This window comes from Diadema antillarum, unplaced genomic scaffold (genome assembly GCF_040938485.1).
Source record: "Diadema antillarum isolate AM-2024a unplaced genomic scaffold, OU_Dant_1.0 seq00001130_RagTag, whole genome shotgun sequence".
In the NCBI taxonomy this organism is placed as follows: Eukaryota; Metazoa; Echinodermata; class Echinoidea; order Diadematoida; family Diadematidae; genus Diadema; species Diadema antillarum.
The window spans coordinates 393,928-416,121 of NW_027271943.1; the positions used below are offsets into that span (position 1 = coordinate 393,928).

The 22,194-nt window shown below is 39.2% G+C and overlaps 1 protein-coding gene across 1 annotated transcript; it reads right to left on the reverse strand.

Annotated features, from left to right (window-relative positions):
• Positions 1-3,223: 3,223 nt before the first annotated feature.
• LOC139744036 (thyrotropin-releasing hormone receptor-like) lies at positions 3,224-19,387 on the reverse strand. The gene is made up of 3 exons (XM_071654498.1): positions 18,044-19,387; positions 17,281-17,509; positions 3,224-3,369 (listed from the first exon to the last, which is right to left on the reverse strand). Exons 1-3 carry the CDS (start codon positions 18,968-18,970, stop codon positions 3,224-3,226), a joined length of 1,302 nt encoding a protein of 433 aa, XP_071510599.1. The 5' UTR covers positions 18,971-19,387.
• Between the last annotated feature and the right edge of the window lie 2,807 nt (positions 19,388-22,194).

Consider the following 22,194-nt stretch of genomic DNA (forward strand, 5'->3'; position numbering starts at 1 on the left):
ATCACACACCGATTGACCTGGTTGTTTAGAGTGCTGAAGGATATAATCATGAAGGGCTTAGTGACTAAATCGTTTCTTTTTTTCCCAGAGTCAGTTTCTTGAATTCCATGTTCATGGTAGAGAGAATAACGCTCGAAGACGAAGTATTAGTATATCCAGGTTAACAATCATGCCTGATAGCTGAGGTTACAGGTTGAACATAATGCTTTAGGAGTTATGATTAAAAAACGGCCTTGGGAATACTGAATCGAAACTGTAGTTATCACCACCAATGACATAAATCCTATGGGGGAAAAACCACATGGTATAGCTGAACACTAATTCACAATTATCAGGCCCACACGTCTGTGAGATTGTATTTTCTTATTGTGTCATCAACAGAAAGACACAACAAAGTGATTTAATCATCTACAAAATGCTACTTGCGGGGATCACGAGCAAAAGAATACAAAACGACATCTTCTCTTTTTCATGGACGATAAAATCCACACTTTTCAAAATGCTTATATTTATTTAGGGGCTTTCAGAATATTAGACTGAACATCAGCTGTCCCTCTTTTCCTCTCGCTCTTTCTCAATCATATCTGTCTGTCCGCATTAACGTCAGCCACGCAAGTCCATTTGTCTGTCCGTCTAGTTTTTCTTTCGCTTTCTTTATTCTAGCATGAAATAAAAATATTCCCGTTTTTTTATCGAGAGCTATTCAAAGTATGTCCTTTCTTTCCTTAAAGTCTTTTAAAGCTATATAGTTGATTATGTAACTTTAAAGATGTATCTTCAAAGATGTGTTTATACACACGCATGTTATAATATATATTTATATAATTATACAAACACATACATTATGATGTTTTACTCTCTCGTTCTGCTCTCCATGTTGTTGTCCCACTTGTTATTTTTTGTATTATTTTTCGTTCTCCATATTCCAACATCTCTCCTCGGCCCCAATCTCGCACACGTTATGATTGTAGAAGCAATCAAAATGAGCCCGCTGTAATTGGTGATTATTAGCAGCTGAAAAGCGAGACGATTATGATTGGGGTATGTTGCCGTCTAAATGCCTTCGGCCAACAATCTTGAAGACATGTCGGCAATGTATTAAAATGCTGGAAATATAAATGAAGGATATTTGCGGCTCTGCTTATTACGAGTGAACCATTTGTGATAAGGATGATATAAATATCAGCCATGCTTTAATGAAAATAAATTTCCTAGCAACCGAAAGACTGGAGTAAAAAATTAACTTGGGCTTGACCATACTGAAGGAGACTTCATTTCGAAGTGCAGGTTAATGAGGTACGTGGGTACCCACAATCGGTTCAACAGAACAACATGAACTTTTAAAGGTACCTAGCATAGAATCTATTACGTCATTAAACATGACTTCCTATGTATATGTGGGGCCCTCGAGAAAGGCGTCTGCTAATTACGAACATAGGCCTACAGGTCTCTATTTGGTATAACACTACGTGAAAGCAAACAGAATTGGGTGTCCATTTCTTGATATATATTATCAAAGAAAAGAATCAACTCTAATTGTCCCACAAGACATGCAGCTGTATCATCTCTGTTGGGATGTCATTAAAACAACGTTTATCTGGAAGAGTTCACATTCGTTAAATTTCGCAGAACATAAAGGCAACACAATGTGGCAGAACGGGAGAGCAATCACGCTATCGTGCTAGTACGTATCGAGGAATGGTGCAGACGCGCCCACTGAGCGCCGTGATTCACATGACGATCCCGTGTTCCAATCTTATTTCGCTCACATTTTTACAGATATCTTTCCCCTTTCACTGTCTTCGTCGCGTATAGAACTTTACCATTTTCCCCCCTTCACATATATCTTTTTGTTGTTGTTATGATATAAATCAAGTCCTTCGCTCGTCATTTCAAGGTTTAAAAACAGTACCGATTGTTTGAAAGCCACGTTGTGTTTAATTGTAGAGGGAAATTTTAAGTTACATTCTATTTTGAAGCCAATTTATTACAGATTCACCTAACCCCCTACCCGCGCAAACCCATTATTCATGAAAATAACAAGTCGTAATGTCTGAGGTTAACAGAGACATTGCCAGTTGGATTTGAGAGGGTGTTATAATGGTACCTACACTTTAAGTTTGAAGTGACTCACTCGGAATAATCAAGCATGCCACCTCTTCATAGGCAGATAGGAGTCCAGAGCAGGCAGCGATGGACTGAAAGATTTCGATTACTTCGTAATTAATAGGTCGTTCCGTTATGTCTTTGTTGACTGAATTTAGCTTGCTTACAAAGTCTGCCCCTAACTGTAAAAGAAAGTGAAAAACACAACAACTACAAAACAAAAACAGAAACAAAAGAAACAAAAACAAAACAAAACAAAACAGAAACAAAGACAAGCAGTATGCAGTAATTTGTAAGAAAATGTGTATCAAAATGATTTTCCTTATAAATTGACCGTAGTGCTGCAAGAGAGAAGTATTGCGTTAGATATATATATATATATATATATATATATATATATATATATATATATATATATATATATATTATAGGACAAGTAGGAGGAAGAGAATAAACTTCATGGCGAATTAAAGTCAAAGTAGCAGCGTTTGTTTGTCTGTTTGTTTGTCTCCGTTCGAATGTCGGGTGCTGGCATGACTGTGTGGTTTGGCTACGTTGTGGAGAGCATTCTCGTGCTGCTGGCCCTTTAACGTAGTATAGGAAATGGGCAATGGGTAACGAAATATTTTCTACCCTACAATGCGATCTTCGTAATAATCATTAATTTGATACATATCAAAAACTAGCAGACGTTCACGCATGAAAGAGAGATGTACAAGGAAACAGGATGGGTGTATCAAGGTTTCGGAACAAGGTGGCAGAAGAACATTCACAAAGTCACACAACCTAACATTGTACCTACATGCCACCAGTGCAATAAATCGCGACAATCATGAGTCAGTGTAGTTCATCACGCACATTTTGGCAGCAAACACCTCGCGCCGTCTGACAGAAGTTGATATTTAGTTGTAAAATACAATGTTTCGTCCCTCCTTCACCAATAAAATGCCGACAATCTTAAAGCTATACAATATTAAAGCAGATGAAAGCAAGATTTCTCGTGTTTCTGATGCAGAGTCATTCGATAGTGAAGTTCGTCATCTTTGAACCGCTATGACCCCGTGACTTCGTCCTATCATCGTCCGTTGCCTTCGTGACTGGATCTCGGCGCTCGACCTCACATGTTCGACGTGGAACGGTTGACGTTGTTGCCCACTTTCTTTGTCGAGTCGCAGTGACTGGCCGAGCTCATGCGGATTGTTTTGGTGGTACTCTCCCCGTCACCTGACATCCACGTGAACTGATTGTCGTTGCGATGGGCACCTGCAGATGATGCCGGGGCAGGAGGGGCAGGGGATGAAGAAACAGGGGAAGATGGGAGAGGAGAAGGTAGACACAAGCAAGAGGAAGAGAAGAAGAAGAAGAAGAAGAAGAAGAAGAAGAAGAAGAAGAAGAAGAAGAAGAAGGAGGAGGAGAAGAAGAAGAAGGAAGAGAAGAAGAAGAAGGAGGAGGAGGAGGAGGAGAAGAAGAAGAAGAAGAAGAAGAAGAATAAAAGTTCAGAAAGAAGACGGAATCAAACATGGCGTAGGATGACGAAAAAGAAAGAAAGAAAAAAGGAGGGGCGAGAGAGAAGGGAGATGGAGAAACATTATGACGGTGCCGACACAGAGTGATGTGTGATTGAGCTGACGAAGGCGTCAATGATGAAAACAGCAATGAGGATAAGATGATTGAGGATGATAAGAATGATCAATGATGGCGACGACGAAGACTGCAGTTAGGTGACAGTCATAACGAATTTAAAAAAGTGACGTCGAAGGAAAGTGTAATTCAAAAGTCAAGCTTATTACGCTAATGGAATATGACAAATTCAACTGGTGAAATGAAGAAGTACACAGAGCAGACCAGATACAAAGGCAACTAAAAATGAACGTACAAATGTCAAACTTAATGAGGATGTTAAATAACCGGAGAATATCCCTATGAATGAAAGATGAATCTGAACAGATCGAAGCTGACAAAACGACTCTACAGTGCTAAAAGGGAGTTAGGTACAAGAGTGACGAATGTCAATACGGTTTGTGGGTTCAGGTCAGCATATAGCATATTAATATTGCCATGGGTAACACGACAGGCAAGAGATTATCGGTACACAGAATGCAGAGAGAAAGGGTTGAAGAGAAATTAGTGAAGGTGAAGAGTAGGGTAACGAAGAGAACATCACGATATGTTTTTAATGCAATCTTTTAATCAACCCTTTTTGTGGCAGAGACTTTGGACAGTGAACAACGCTGTAGGGTTTTCTGTCTCAGTCGGCACTCGAAGCAAAAAAAAGGATTTCAATTCTTCAGAGCATTTAATTTTGCAAAGGAGGATTACAGTGTAGTGATACCAAGATGCAAGATGTTGACGTTTTCCATTAGGTTATTATGATTGTTCAAAGCTATACCATTATCATATTACATCTTTATGAAACATACTGTCATATGATTATGATACCATGCCGTAACAAATACATGTAGTAATGAAAAACTAGGAAATGATCGTCCTTCATCTAGTCTTCCATAAAATATTCATGGTATGAAATACTATGCTCATGCATGAATATTTTAAACTTTTAGAGAAGATTAGATAAATAGCAAACAGCGAGATGCAATTAATAACATCATACAGAAAGCACATCAAAAACGCCTTGCAAGACGCGCATCGTCAGTATTTTATGTGTACGATTCCGAAGTCCCTTACAAGAACTTTTCAATATGTTTTCAAATAATTCATTCGGTATTCCCTGCGCAAACCGTAATGGAATATATGGCATATTCCTTTTGTAAGGTAATATAAATATTCATGTCACGATACATTTCTATTTCCGCCAGCGCTTGGAAATATTTCCGTAGTGTAGTGAAAGCAACTCGCATCGATGCAGTGTCACGCTCTGGAAAGAACAACAAGGCGTAATTTCATAAACAAATGTTTACAAGGTGATGAATTATTCGAGCTTTGGTTCACTCAGCCTACTCCCAGTAGATGCATTGCTAACGAGGAAGAGTCATTAACCATTAAAGGGGCATTCCAGACGATTTTCATAATTTCACATCATGTGATACATAAATCGACAGCTCCATGTATAGATTTTTGCAATATATTGTGGTTTTTGAACAGAGAAACAATACTCTGAAAAATCTTAAGCAAATTACACTGAACAGTGTTGATGACATAGGAGCCTCACATGTTTCAGAAATGTAGCAGTGTAATTCCATTACAATACTACTTGCTTGACAAGTTCACCTGTGTAGAATGTATGCATGCCTTCTTCTTTTGTTCTACTTCCTTGAGCCCCAACTCATGCACTCTTATGGTCAGGCTGCCATGTCATCATCCTTGTTCATTGCAATTTGTTATAAATTTTGCAAACATTCTTATCCCTCAACCCAATCATTATAAATTCTGAAACTCTGTACTCGGTATAGCTAATTCATAGTTGTTCAATTGTAAAAGTCTGAAAATCATCCGGAAGTCTCCTTTAACTGACAGGGATGCGTGGTTTGAAGAATCCAGAGCTCGTTGTGATAGGGCTAGCCGCCTGGATGCACTCTGCTGGTATATATCGGATACACAACGGAGGACAGAGAAAGAGGAAGAGTGACAAAAAATATAACAGAAACAATCACTATCAATTCAATTTTGATGGAGTAAACGCATCGCTTTTAAATCAAAGCCACGGAACTGGACTGTTCATGATCATCGCATAAGACAGAGTCAAAGATAGATGCGGGCTGATTTATTTCTGCCTGTGAGTAGCCCTATACCTTTTTTTTTTCGTAAAATTACCATTTGCTTCAGAATTTCAAGAAGATATTGAAAGAAGAAAAAAACTTTTCAAGCAACAAAATAGATATGCTGAAAAGCTGTTTCGTGTTTGTAGTGAATTGAAAGCTTAATTGTAGGGTCTCAAAAGGGAAAATGGATGAAATCATGCTGATAATACCTGTAGCGATTTATAGCCTCAAGAAAATAACCGCAACTTTTGCATTGTGTTCATTGTGTTTATGATTGTGAAAAAAAGAAGATTAACAAAATCACAATTCTTGAGTCTCAGAAGGTATCCCCCTCATAGCCTACACAACATACAAACACACACATACACACACACACACACACACGCACACACACACACACATGAATTTCTTTCCTGATTACCTACATTATGTTCGTTAACTAAACCTTACATTTATTTTGTCTTATTGTTCTATCATGAGTTGTCCACGACTTAAAAGTCCCTTCATTTCCACCTTAATCATCAACTTGTACCACAGTTTATGATAACATTCAAGATTCCACACATGGGATATTCTATGAGTTCAAGTGATTCCAAATTGCATACCACAAAGTTGGCTTCGCTGTATCCATGTCTTTCATGCAGTACTCCTCTTATATCGTATCATTCATGCGACAGCTAATACAAACGCGCGTATAATTTCTGTTGCCACTGTCGCGATAGTAAAACTTTTATCATCTTATATGCCTATTGACTACACAGCAATGATATAGAAATAATCAAAAGCTTTTAACACCGACACACGCGACCACGCTCACATACACTGAATGTTGCTGTTAAAGGCCGTGTCACACCAGCCTTGCGTGCGACTTGCAAAGAACAATTCTGACTACCCGGAGGTCCCCGTAGATATCCGCACATGACAGTACCTAGCATGTATCTCAACAGTAGTCGCCCGGAGGTGCGCACGCATATTTTTTTACCCGCAACCGGGTTCATTGTCGCATCATGTCTAGATCAGTAAAACCAAATATTAAAGAAAATGTCTAGATAAGTACTTTGGTAAAGGGGATTTTACAAGGGAGAGACAAACATAGAGTTGGAGCATAAAGGGTATAATCGTTGTAAAAGAATATTTGAGTTTACTTTAATCAAAAAAGAAAACAAAAAACGAGCCCTTCAACAAAACACAGTGTTACTAATACTAAGTAGAACTCAAATTTCACATGAAATCGTCTAGCATAGTTTCGAATTCCAAGTCAGGGCTTGAAAAGAGAATTGTGGGATTTTAGCTTACAATAAGTTATTTCGGCATAGATGCGGTATAATAGTTGTATAATATGTCTAGTCGTGACAGTTGACGCTCGTTCTGTAACGAGGTTGCACTTTACACATAGAAATGGGTGTGGGGGACACAGGGTTCGTTCATGCAACAATAATTACTTTCCCAAAACATTTTTTAATTCTTTATTTGCAGCATATGTACAAATAGAATACTCCTAGACTTTAATTAAATCATATAGCCATATAACTACATATATATAATTATAATATCATATATATCAGGTAAACATAATTTCATTTATGAATTCATTCATATGATTTCTCTTAAACTATGCACAATGGATTTATGATAAAACTAACTTCCATTCGTACAGAAACGACAACGAGATTTTTAAAAGCGATGTTATAGATAACATAGAGTAATTGTTACAGGAACGAGTTACCCCCCCCCCCCCTCCCCCGCACCTCTCCTTTCATGTTCGCATGTAAATTGCTTAGGTTGCATTCACACAATATCAATATCTCCACACTACCGTACGTCCAAAAAAAATTTACAATCGGACTTTCTGCAACAATAACTGTAAAAATAGTGAATCAATCCAAATGCAATTTCAGAGTATGAAACTACAACTTATTACACGTACCTATATCTTACAGAATACCCCATCTGATTTTCTTCAGTGGTCAAAGAGAAATGAGGATCTTTGTAAAGCATGTCAGGAATCCCTTCACTCCAAGTTTTGTCCATTGTGTTCACAGTTACAAGAGCACCACGGTGGTGAACTTGGAAGAAACGGACCCATGACATGCTTTACAAAGATCCACATTTCTCTGTGACCACGAAACCAAATTGAATGGGGGTTTCTGCAAAATGTAGGTAAGATGTTATAGTTTCATTCTCTGAAATAGCATTCAGATTGTTTAATCATTTTGAAAGTTATCAATGAAGAAATCCGATTTTTTTTTTGGGGGGGGGAGGGGGACATACTGTTTATGCACAAACACACACACACACACACACATTCACAGAAAGAGACAAGAATGCACAGAACTAAAGGTCCGCAGCATTCGTCAAGACAAGTGTTCTTGAGTCAGGACAATCATTGGTTAAAACATCAGGCGATTTTTATATAGCAATGTCACACGGTACAACGACATTGCATTTAGAAAAAGAAATCACACTCAAGAAATAAAATCAAGTCACAAACTTTTTTTTTTAACTTGGAACAGTTCACAGAATGAAATAAAGAAACACATCATTTTAAATAGAGACTATTACATGTCAATTTGAGTCTTTTTCCGGACCTGGTGACACTGAAAACATTTGAAACCTGCGAAGAAGTATAAGACTACCAAGTTGTTTGGTCCATTAATAAGGTATACATATAATTATATCGGATATTTATATCTATAATACACATATTTATATATTTATATATTTATACAGAAACAAAATAATAAAGTTGTTGATGGCAAACCAACAGAACTAAAAAATAAGGTGATTTGTATATCAACTCGGAGATATGACTTCGGTGAAAAATAAAATCGGAATATTTGATACAGGAAACTTCATCTGTTTCTGTAGCATGTTTCTGAATGTCTAAATTTCTCCATGCACGACAACATTTCACCTTCAAAGCTGCTTTCTTTTTATTCATCTCCTAGACCTTGGAGGCTTTTTTAAAGTTTATTGTGGTGTCAATTGGTACCTTCCACGAATTAAAATGGGACATGTTATTAATCTTCTTCACCCTACAATATGGAATGTATAAGAAAAGAGTAAAATCTAATAACTATATCAGGCTTCCGCGTTGGTGGATTATTAAACATTGTGGAAATACTGTTTAACCTACAATCAAAATATCTTGCTACATGACTGACACAATTTCAATATCTTGGATTCTTCTAGCTCATTCGAAAAATTACGAATTGTAAAACACACACTATTTTGGCATATGCTTTTGTGTTTATGCATGGCCAACAAACAACACATTGGCGGATTCATATCTTACGTGCTTTATCAATGTGTCATTATTAAGATCTTATCTACAAAATCATCTCATATTAATTCAACTACAGTGGACTGCGTTACATCGAAGTCCTCGGGACCGACAGTCTTCTTTCGTTATATCGCAATTTCGTAATAACCGAACAAATAAACAATAACATGCATAGCGCTGATAATGTTGCGGTCTGAATTTTTACTTCGCTGTAACCGGAATTTCGTTATAATCGTGTTCGTTATAACGGGAGTGCACTGTATCTTTAATGGAAGTGCAATTTAGTAGTTCACAACCATTGATGCAGTAACATGTCAGTGACTTTAACAAAAAATAAAAGTGTTGTCCTGTGAGGGATGCTGGTTTTTTTTTTTTAAGTTCACTTGCAGTCATGTCTCTTATTTCTATGCATACTTCACCTTAGGAATATGAATAAAAATAAATTTCTTGAAAAACAAATCTTTTGCAAAACATACGTGATTATGCACACTCTTTGAAAATAAAAATAGTGTTCCCGTATAGTGTGATTCCATCAATAAAACAAAACGCAATGTCCTAAATGTATTGGTCAGCTATAAGCAACGGAAAATTTTGAAGTTTGAATAATCAGCAATTCAACAATTTTTTTTTTCGTTTTCATGGATTAATCTTAAAAGTTCTCTTTGCGATGAGGTGAATACCGTCACACATCTATCGTGGAAGAATATTACAGTTTAGTGTCTATCAAAAATTTACCGATCTAACATTTTTAAGTTTTCTGAGTAGCAGAAATTGAGTGGGATAGAATGTGCATGAAATTGCATTTTCAGCCTACCAACTTCATATTAGTGTCAAAAGCGAGACATAAAGAAACATTGTCCATGTATAGTAGAATGAATTCAACCGTGTTCAATCGCCGGAAGTAAAAATCCTCTGTCCTAAAACTGCTGAATATTTTTTGAAACCATTTTTACAAGCTTTAAAGGGATTGTATAGTTTCGGTTGAGTTTGGGGATTGTGGCTGTAACTTTGTGGTCTTGACCGACCTTTTATTAGGACCCCTTTGTCTTACGATTTTTTTTTTTAAATCTCAGCCAATCTAAAACCAATTTTCGTTAAAAAACTTTCATCATATTCCTCTTAAAATTGTATGCCCTTTAATATTTCAAGCAATGGGTTTCAAATTATCTTGCAAAAGTTTGCAACCTCAATCCCCATCTCAACAAAAACTATATACAATCCCTTCTATTACGCGTTTAACTTTTTGCAAAGTTTAATGGAAGTGCTGGGACAATTTTCAGACGCTATGTAGGTCTACAAAGCCTTAAACTTTTCCTGGTAGTTATTAAATCTGAACGTGTTTATCACTTATGATGATACTAGGTGTTAAAAAAAAAACATTTCCCACTTTTAATGCTTAATAGCTCAAAAACTATATATCATATAAAACTGTCATTGATATGAGTAATAGCTGAATAGTGTACAATTTAATTGGAGGTAATTTGAATTTGAAAACTTAGATCAGTTTCATGAAATCCATGATTAATTTCAAAGTTAGGTTCCAGATTTTGGTCAAATTATAACCCTCTGTACAAAACCTGAACTTTACACAGGATCTAACGATATATATATATATATATTTTTGGTGAGTGTATACTTACAATGACCCTGAACAATGGACCTGGATACCACCTGTTCAGAGCTCTGCTCCAAGGCACATGAATGCTTTATCAATTATTCATAATGGATTGCCTGGGCACTGCTAGTCTGAATTCCTAGCAAAGGGTGAAATGCATGCACATGAAAAAAGTAAGCACTTGTTTCCACGTTCTTGCATACACCACATTTCAGAATGAATAAAGACTAGCTGTGATAGTGGAATTTCTATGAATAAAACTAATGGAGCATTCAAATCTTGGTCATTGTCCAGGACCATTGTCTGGGTGTCAACTATACACTCCCGTACACACCAATTGACTTCTGTGCAAAGTTAAAGTTTTGTACAGAGGGTTGAAAATGGAGCAAAATCTGTAACCTTACTGAAAAATCAATGTTTAATTTAATGAAAATGAATTATGCTGTCATTTTGAAATTGCCGCCAACAAAATTGTACACTATTCAGCTATTGCTCATATCAATTTCAGTGTAATCTGATAAATAGTTTTTGAAATATTAAGGATCAAAAGTGGGAAATGTTTTTTGTAACACCTGGTATTTTCAACTTGAAATGGCATCAGCGTTGTGAGTTCACCAATGTACCTTCATCATTTTGTTTGTACACACTATATAACATGCAAAAGTCCATATTATGACATCATACAGATGTGTTTAATGATTTACAAGGTTGACCTGTTCAATGCCAGATAAATACTTCCGCCAGCATGGTTTGATCTAAGGTGCTTAATTACGCATGATTATCAATCATTAATTTGTTACAACCTCATTTTAAGGTTTATGACAACCATCAAAATTTTATTTAAATCTGCTTTTCATATATTATGATTATACAATAAAAGCGTGAATTCTGTTAGGCAAACAAATGCCAATATTCCATCAATGAGAACGTTTGTTGTTGGATTGTTCATGCAGGCGAAAAGATCATGTACATCGATCATGGTATATGTGGGTGTATCTGTATGTAGGTGTGTATGTATGTATGTCTGTATGTATGTATGACTGTATGTATGGAAGGGTAATCTCATCCTGGTTACATTTCCTACAAACTACGCCGTCTGGACGAAGTGAAGGGGTCACATTTACCGGTACACAGTCAGTTGAAGACATGATTGATGGACGGATGTTCGAGTCGCCGGTGAGACATTTCAAAATGGCTCAAAATCGAATGACGATTGGAATACTTCCCGATCCCAGGGTAGTGACACTAGAGTAGAATGAATCATCCACGCTTGACTTCGTGCATCATGAAAGAAAGCTTTAAAAAACATAACATTTGTACAATGATTCTGATACTAATGGCATTAACCACGTATTCTTTATCTTTCTGCTATAGCACTTGGAAGATTGCGCATCGATGCAACCGCGTACAATCGTCTTCCTGTATCAGCATTAGAATACGGCTACTCAGGCGGGAGTTTGGTGTGGAAGCTTTTCTCCCGCCACAATATTTCCGCCCGAGCAGTCCCTCCGCATGTAACGCATCGCTTTATTGTTGGCATGGCAAAATATCATGTGTATACCAGTAAAACAAAAGGGGTGTATAGTGATGCACTGGCGTAGCCAGGGGGGGGCGATGGGGGCGATCGCCCCCCCTAAGATTTGGACCGGGGATTTGGGAGGCGGAAAAAAAAATGCGTGTATACTGTATGCATGCACATGAAGCGGGTCTCCTTTGCAACCTTTCATCAAATAAGATATTTTTTTGAATATTTCACTCAAAGTGTGCACCAGATCGTTGAATTTCAATTCAAAATATGCAAAATCTCTCGTGCTTGGGAGGGGGTATCCCCCTCCCAAACCCTCCCCCTCTGTGCCTCTTTCCCTAGCTTAGTACACTTTTTAGATTTACAAAAAAATTATGAATAATTCTGAGTGCACAAGACTTATCACATACCTTCCAAAAACTCAAGGTTCCCTCATGTATAAGGGGAATTTCCCCTTTTAATCGACCCTTTCCTCCCTCAGTCCCCTCCCCCATCAGGTTTTTTTTTTTTTTTTTTTGATTTCCCAAATGTTGATTCCATCAAATATGCGTATACGAGATATCTCAATTTCAACCTTAAAAAGGCAAAAGCTCCATCGGAAGGGAAAGGTGGAGATAACACTCGTCCACGCCTTCTCCCTGCTCACCCGCCCCTCCTCCCCCCCCCCCCTTCCGCCATGCATAGAAGTAGACTGTGGCTATACCCAGATCGCTTTATTTCAATTCTAAAAACGCAAAAGCTCCGCGAGCGGGAGGCGGAATTCCCCTTCCCCTAAGCTCTACCTCACTAGACTTTATACACTGACACACAGATGGTGCACATTCGGAATAAGAGCTAAATTCCGTGATTTTAACACTTCGATGAAAAAGTATTGCACCAAAAAATTGCACCAGATCGCTGAATTTCAGGTCTGAAAACGCAAAATCCCCTTCGTGTGGGAGGGGATATGCCCCTATCTACAACCTCGTGTGCATGCTTTTTCTGTTTGATTGCTGAACAGACAGCGTTCATGATATTCAGTGTAAGAATTAATACAAGAAGTGTATTTAAATATAGGCAAATTGTTCAATGATAATCTACATCAAAATATACTGCAACCTTAAACAAGTGGGACTGTTTCAACTCGTTAAAACACGCAAAAGCATGCATCAAGTTGCACCATTTGCAACATCAAAATGCAAAAAGTTCTCACCGTGGGAGGGGGTACACCCCCTCCCACACCCTCCACCTCCTCCTTCGCTCGCTCCGCTCGCTCGGGTTCAGTCGCGTTCATGATATTCAGTGAAAAGAATTAATACAAGAAGATTATTTTAATGATACCATTTTATAGGCAAATTGTTCAATGATAATCTACATCAAAATAAACTGCTACCTTACACTAATGTTACTGTTTCACGTCGATAAAACGCGCAAAAACATGCATCAAACTGCATCATTTGCAACATCAAAATGCAAAAAGTTCTCACCGTGGGAGGGGGGACACCCCCTCCCACACCCTCCCCTCTCCCTTCGCTCGCTCCGCTTGCTCGGGTTCAGTCGCGTTCATGATTTTCAGTGAAAAGAATTAATACAAGAAGTGTATTTAAATCATACCATATTATAGGCAAATTGTTCAATGATAATCTACATCAAAATATACTGCTGCCTTACACTAATGTTACTGTTTCACGTCGATAAAACGCGAAAAACATGCATCAAATTGCACCATTGCAACATCAAAATGCAAAAAGTTCTCACCGTGGGAGGGGGGACACCCCCTCCCACACCCTCCCCCTTCGCTCGCTCCGCTCGCTCGGGTTCAGTCGCGTTCATGATATTCAGTGAAAAGAATTAATACAAGAAGATTATTCAAATTGATACCATTTTATATGCAAATTGTTCAATAATAATCTACATCAAAATATACTGCTACCTTACACTAATGTTACTGTTTCACGTCGATAAAACGCGCAAAAACATGCATCAAACTGCATCATTTGCAACATCAAAATGCAAAAAGTTCTCACCGTGGGAGGGGGGACACCCCCTCTCACACCCTCCCCTCTCCCTTCGCTCGCTCCGCTTGCTCGGGTTCAGTCGCGTTCATGATATTCAGTGAAAAGAATTAATACAAGAAGTGTATTTAAATCATACCATATTATAGGCAAATTGTTCAATGATAATCTACATCAAAATATACTGCTGCCTTACACTAATGTTACTGTTTCACGTCGATAAAACGCGCAAAAACATGCATCAAATTGCATCATTTGCAACATCAAAATGCTAAAAGTTCTCACCGTGGGAGGGGGGACACCCCCTCCCACACCCTCCCCTCTCCCTTCGCTCGCTCCGCTTGCTCGGGTTCAGTCGCGTTCATGATATTCAGTGAAAAGAATTAATACAAGAAGTGTATTTAAATCATACCATATTATAGGCAAATTGTTCAATGATAATCTACATCAAAATATACTGCAACCTTAAACAAGTGGGACTGTTTCAACTCGTTAAAACACGCAAAAACATGCATCAAGTTGCACCATTTGCAACATCAAAATGCAAAAAGTTCTCACCGTGGGAGGGGGTACACCCCCTCCCACACCCTCCCCCTCCTCCTTCGCTCGCTCCGCTCGCTCGGGTTCAGTCGCGTTCATGATATTCAGTGAAAAGAATTAATACAAGAAGATTATTTTAATGATACCATTGTATAGGCAAATTGTTCAATAATAATCTACATCAAAATAAACTGCTACCTTACACTAATGTTACTGTTTCACGTCGATAAAACGCGCAAAAACATGCATCAAACTGCATCATTTGCAACATCAAAATGCAAAAAGTTCTCACCGTGGGAGGGGGACATCCCCTCCCACATCCTCCCCTCCCCCCTCGCTCGCTCCGCTTGTTCGGGTTCAGTCGCGTTCATGATATTCAGTGAAAAGAATTAATACAAGAAGTGTATTTGAATTATACCATTTTATAGGCAAATTGTTCAATAATAATCTACATCAAAATAAACTGCTACCTTAAACAAGTGGGACTGTTTCACGTCGATAAAACGCGCAAAAGCATGCATCAAATTGCACCATTTACAACATCAAAATGCAAAAAGTTCTCACCGTGGGAGGGGGGACACCCCCCTCCCACACCCTCCCCCCCTCGCTCGCTCCGCTCGCTCGGGCTCGGTCGCTTCGCTCCCTCGCAGACTAACCGCCCCCCCCTAAGATGAAATCCTGGCTACGCCGTTGTAGTGATGTGTCTCACCTAGACTTCCTCCCTCTCTCTCGGTCTGAGAAACACCTTTCTTGTGTTCTGAAGACATATATACCTCCACAAAGCGGAACATACAGAAAAGTTCGTTTGCCAGCCAAACGTTTCATTTTACCACTACAACCCTGTTCAGTCTGAGTTTCATTACGGAGGGTTTCCTGCCGAAATGACATTCTTAAAGTCACTTGTCTTTCTCATATGTCGCGAGAGACATTGGGGACATAAAACAAACCAGGCCAGGCGTGGGTGCACACAAACATGACAAATGACATTAGAAGAGCGATCGGTATAGGTTGTCCGAATTACTTGCTCTAAAGATCAGTTGTTACAAAGTCTGTAGGTTGTCCAAATGTTCACTTAACTTGACAGATGAATCATCTTTATCAAAATTTGAATAAACGATTAAGTAAAGAAATAGGGGATGTTTCACCGACAATGATTTTTTTTTTTCAACTCCGCATTTGTTCCTTTCAATCTGTCGAAGAATCCCTCTGTCTATGAAGCATTTTGTCATGCGTAACATTTGGTCCCTTTTGGGGGGTAATCAATTTCTTCTTTTATTATTTTCTATTTTCCGAAATATTTTATCGCTTGAATCCAATGTAGAACTAATTAACATGGATGTTTGCACCATTAGGGTTCCACTGAATCTGATGTACGCAGTATGAAAAAAAATAGCGCCGGAGCTTTCCCCAACCGCGAGCATGTGGCATTTTACAAATTACCTCCGTCATTAAAAGAAGACAGGGCCAGAAAGCAAACGAATTGCACAGTATTAAGATAGTACCGTGTAATACACACTGGTCTGATATGCAAGCCTCAGCTGATCATTATACGTATAGGCACGATGGAGAAAGCGTAGAAAGTGGTTATAACAAATTGGATTTACATGGTGTAGTCAACTAAATAAAGACAGGTGACAGAAATATCGATGGGATTCAAAAAGAGAATTCAGACGGAAATGTCTGGAAGAAAAAAATAATTAAATGAGCTGGATTATCGTTGAATGATATCTTAATTATTTTGTTGTCACCTTTTTACACTGTTCCTTGGAGACGACCGTTGAACAAATCCGGCATTCTTCGTAGATGGAGGGGCAGTGCTACAAGGTGTACTCAGGCAGCCTCAACTCCGTCGCTCTGCCATAGATGTCTAATAAAGGGAAGATGTCATGACTGGAACCAGCCTCGTGTGTAACACTGTAGCCATCCTATAAATGACGATGCGATTTGGAGTCTTGCGACCACAATGAGTTCTCAGAATGGACTCCATTCTCACCAAGGTCATGCACAGTTAAATAATGATAGAACACAAAGTCACAAACTGATGGCCGAGCGAAGAAGTAGGCAGGCATGTCATTGAACATATAGATTATGATGTAATACCTTGCGTCATTAAGCTATCTTGCTTTTCTCCAATTCGAATTGACAGAGAATGATAAAACCATTGTAGTAATAGGAGAAAGAAAATAACTAAACGGGTAATGGACTGGCATCATTCCAATCTTTAGTTTTGCCACGTGCTTGTAACCAGGAAACAAACTTCTAAACGGCGACACTAAAAACGAATAATAATAGCGGCATGACCGGACGAAAGAGACTTGGGGTACGTACACACACGGGGGTAGAGATGCGTATAATGTGGGTGGGCGGTTAGAAAGAAGCGGTGTGTGTGGCGGATGTGATTGCCGTGCATGCGGTGCTGGTGCGTCGAGTGAAGGAGCTGCCGCCTACACTCCCCCGACCGGACGAGAGATTCGTCCACCTGTTGCCCCCTTTCTTACCGCGGCACGTGCAGAGCTTGGAGAAGGCCCGGCGGAACTTGATGGACATGAAGTTGTAGAGGATCGGGTTGACCACGCTGTTGACGTAGAGACATGTCCGGCAAAAGAAGAGGATCCACATGTTGTGATTCTGTTTGCTGGTGTTGAACCAGTTGTAGACTACCAGCATGCGGTAAGGGGCCCAGAGGATCCCAAAGAGAGCGACCACTACCACCAACATCTTTATCACCTGAAATGACAAATCGAGAAGCAAACAGTGCGTCCTTGGTTATAGGTAGTGTTGTTGTAGTGTCATTCCACCGACAATCATAGATTGATGTAATCGAATTGATCGGCATGAATACACTTGAATTGAAAGTAAACAAATACTTGAAGTGAATCGGGAAAAACAGAGCGCTGCTTCAGAACGAAGAGTTTGTTTTATAGGCCTATTCATTGCAATGAAATTCCTTTCCAGCCTTGTCGATGTCAATGAAAGATCTTTCATCCGCTCCAAGGGGACATTCAGTGCAGATCTTAAACTCAATATGAACTATTGCTAAACATTATTCTCATTTCAATAACGCAGTCTTATTCAAATTTAATATTTCTGTCATCAAATACAAAAAAAAAAATGTCATTATGATAGTCTTTAAACTTTGTTGTACGTCAAATATGAACAAATTTAATCATACAATCATGTAGACCATGCTTTTAGAGGAGTCGTTGATACGCTCCCGTAATGTTGTACTGTCTTTTGCAACCAATCAAACAATTGACCTACCTGTTTCCTTGACGACACAGCCGCGGTACCTGAATCTTTACACCTGCGAGGCGAGCTGCTCCCGTCACTACCTTCATGTGACCGCATTAGACGAACTCGGTTTGTACCATTGTCCTTGTCACAGGAGCCCATCTCGTAACCTCGTCGAATGCCGTTCTGTGGGATGGTACTCCTGAAGAGGACACGCCCTATGATGGCGTAGAGCGGGATGCAGACACCCACTGGTACCACATAGTAGAGGACACAGTCCAACAGATAGAGCACGTTGATAATGTTAACTTTCTCCAAGCGGTACCAACACCGGCCGAGAAGCACGTTGCCATGGTAAAGCTTGGTCGAATATTCGAGGATGAAGAACCATGGCACGACGTATCCGATCTCGAAGACCCACAGAGCGATGATGATCTTGGTTGCTCGTGACACTGAGCAAATGATGTGGGCCTTCATGGGATGACAGATAGCAATGTAGCGCTCGATGGTGAAAGCTGTGATGGAGAGGGCCGAGACGTTGAAGGCGAGATACTCCATGGATATGATGATGAGGCAACCGGGACTGCCGTAGATGAAGGCGTCTTTGGGGAGGAGGTTTTCGGGCACTGAGTGCATCATGATAGTGATGAACCCAACCATGGCATCGGCCAGAGCCAGACTTACCAGGTAGCAGTTTGTCGGCGTGCGCATATGCGACACTCGGAGCACCACGATGATCACCATGACGTTTCCCACAATGGCGGCAGTACCAAGGATCAGGTAAACGATAGTCGCCATGATCTTATAGTCAAGTGTGTAGTATTCCAGCCTTGGCAGAGGCGTGCTATTACCGATTGCCATCGCTGTTTCCATGTCAAACGAGTTAGATTCCGTCTGGTAAACAGTTTCCTCGGTAACCAAGGTGGTCAGACCGTCTATTCGCGTAACGTCATCCATTCTTTTAGAGAGATTTCGAAAGAACCGTGGGATGATTCCTATCTCTTTGTGGCTTGAAGAATGAGGCGGAAAGAGCTAACTTTCCTGTTCTAATCTCAAGAGTGACAATACCGTGTAAGACGATATGATGGCATATCAGGAAAATATCTGCACAGAAAGCCTATATGAATGGACAAACAATAATCAAAGCTCGACTGTAACTCGCAAACTCAAATCCTAATGCTGCAGACCTATAGAATTCTTCAGTTGTTTCTCAGTTTGCATCAAATCCGCCGCAGACTATATTCCAAGATAATTTTTTCGACTTTGATACATAACAGTTCTCACGCGGACCTGCCACAAGTCTCGACCAACTGTGGCTAAACAAGACACTGCACGTTCATTTGACGCTACGACCATCCACTTAATTTTGAGAGTATATGGGACTAAGGAAGTACACTTCCTTGATCGGACGAAGCCATAGACGTCTCTGACGACAAACCACCTTGTAATCTATCGTCCCTGCAGTTCGTGAACCCCCTTAGGCGGATACTCTCAGGAGGATCTTCGCGAAGGTCGGCCTTTCCGGTGCCGGAACACTTGGTCGATACGACGATGGTACTCAGGTGTGATCATCGGGGTATACCCTGCCAGAGACAGTGGATCTAAGTGAAAGAAAAAAGAGACAGTCATTCTGTTAATTCGTAAGAAATAACCTTTTTTGAACGTACCTAAAAACCGACCCTTGATGGATATCATAGGAGTGCTTACAACTAGGTAATGAATGACAATTCCGTCGTAGTGATATGCATATTTATTGGTTTCTTTGCTGTGGTTGTTGTTGTTGTTGCTGCTGTTTTGTGGGGGGAGGTCGTTTTCCTGCTGAAACGACGTGCAGTTTCATAGTTTCATTCAGATAAATTGTTTCTCTTCCTTTGCTCAATTCTGCTGAGAGAATTATTGAAGTGAACTGTTTTGGACAACAAAGTATTAAAACAAACACAAATATAAGCACAGTATTTGAAAATACAAAATTTCATCTAACCATATTTCCTTTTATAAATACGCTCTTTCTCTCTCTCTCACACACACACACACTCACCCATATCAATTGCATGTAGTAAATAATGCTATACACATGCACAAACATACATTCATGAAACATGCATACATGAACATAATTGTTTTACATACTTATGCTTAAGTAATACATATCAATATTCACTGTCTGCATATTTTGTCTGATGTATTTCTATATGAATGAATGAAGTACCTTTTAAGAGGAAAAAAAGCATAGTGTGTGTGTCTGTGCGTGTGTATTCATCATGGGTTCTTTGTGTTTGTGAGAGAGGCAATAGTATAAGCGATACAAACACAAAGTTGAAATTGCTTTAAATCCGTCCTATCTGGGTAGATTCTCAGGGTATTTACACACAAAAAGGAAAGATAGATAGATACCAGCAGGGAGGTGAGACCCTCTCACCTCCCTGATACCAGCTACCCCCGTACTCCTGCAGCATCACTCCCTGGGGACGGGATGAGAACAAGCTTGGGTTAAATACTTCTGACCGGAGGGCAATAGGCCAACCCAGCGTAAGAGAATTACGCTTACAAATGCTATACAAAAAGGGTTTGATATCTAATCTGCGGCTCGCTACCTGCTTCATTCGAGCCAAAAAGCAATTCCTATTTAGCCTAAGGATACTATGCTATTTGTCCGTTGACAAGGAGACCCACAACGAACAATCTTCTTAAATCGACGCTGCGCTGTCTGCAGCTTGCCTTTCTAACAACACTCACAAATTTTGCTGATCTTGCGATATGCTTCAAAAGAGACAAATCAGTAATAGAAGCTGGACCTTTATGATAAACACACACACACACACAAAAAAAATATTATTGACCACACTTAAAGTCTTTGTCTCTAAAAGACGGAAAATGACCATGCGCATATCCATTGTTTATCACCGAATAGCAACGATTAAAAGTGTATTTCGAGTTTGCTCTGCCAATATTCAAAGCAACACTTCACTGGAAAATGCATTGTTTGAGAAGCCCAGCTCAACATAAACCAATCCTTGCTCTAAGAGACACCCACGCCTTCACCAAAATAGGACTGGTGATTGAAATTATTCACAGTTCTTTCACAAGTACTCTCTCCCGAACGTCCAACTTCCCGTATCCCCGGACGTTGAAGCGTTTTACGGCATCACCAGCGTTGCTTACTACCATGGGAAAATATTTTATGTAGATTAAAAAAAGAGGACTTACTCGCAGTGGAGACTTTGCTTTCCTCTTACAATAGTAGAAGCTGGCTAGAAATTTTTTTTCGTGCATGAAACAGAAACATGCCAGAATTTGATGGATAGTTTCTTTTTTATATGATTTGGACTGTATTATTAAGGAAATATGTTTTTGAGCAGAATTTAAAGAATTAAAGAATGTGCACTTACAATAAAAATTCTTGCGATATAATGTAAAGACGATATGCAAGAAACCGAACACAAAAACTAATCAGTGTTAAAGAAAGTTTGCCAGGATAATTGAAAGGGAACAATTTGATGGCTAATGAAACAAGAAGAGTATAAGCAGATTACATAGGTAATGTATATCATCCTTTAACAAAATACAACAATAAATCACTTTTCAACATTTTAGACGAGGATATCTTTCAAACGTAATAATACTTATTATTTCATTCATACATTTTAGCGCCAAAACTGCACACTTACACATTTGCGAGCAAAAGGAATAACTTCATTATTTCACTCATCACCGGTGAGTAACAACACATTGAGCTTTACAGCAGCTCTGAGAATATAAATTTCGCCAAACAATAACTCGTGTGATTTTGCAACTCCAAAACTCCAAAACGTGTAATTCATCAAATATAGTGCTTCTTTTATGAATTTAAAGCATGTTCTGAAAGCTTGTAATTTCTGAGAAGACGGTAGTGCAATATTCTTAATCTAGAGATGAAGAAGGTCGTTGACTTTACTATCTCTGTTTTAGATTGTACTAATGAGCACTGGATACATTAATGGAAATCACTGTCAGACTGAGTTAGGTGGAAGATTCTCTCTACGTTCTAGATCGAAGGGACGTAAGACAATACATTGCATGTGCCACACACTTCGTTGGAATTACAACTCCGCGGAAGCTTATTGTATTTATATAAAGTATTAGATACATGCATTACCGCTTCGTGTGGATAGACATCATTGACGGGCAGTCCCACGCGCGCA

Excerpts from the sequence above, each read along its gene's own strand:
- LOC139744036 (XM_071654498.1), bottom strand. The coding sequence starts at position 18,970 with ATGGATGACGTTACGCGAATAGACGGTCTGACCACCTTGGTTACCGAG. Across the intron at positions 17,510-18,043 it reads CTGTGTCGTCAAGGAAACAG|GTGATAAAGATGTTGGTGGT; the intron begins GTAGGTCAATTG and ends TTGTCATTTCAG. Across the intron at positions 3,370-17,280 it reads CAAGCTCTGCACGTGCCGCG|GTGCCCATCGCAACGACAAT; the intron begins GTAAGAAAGGGG and ends CATCATCTGCAG.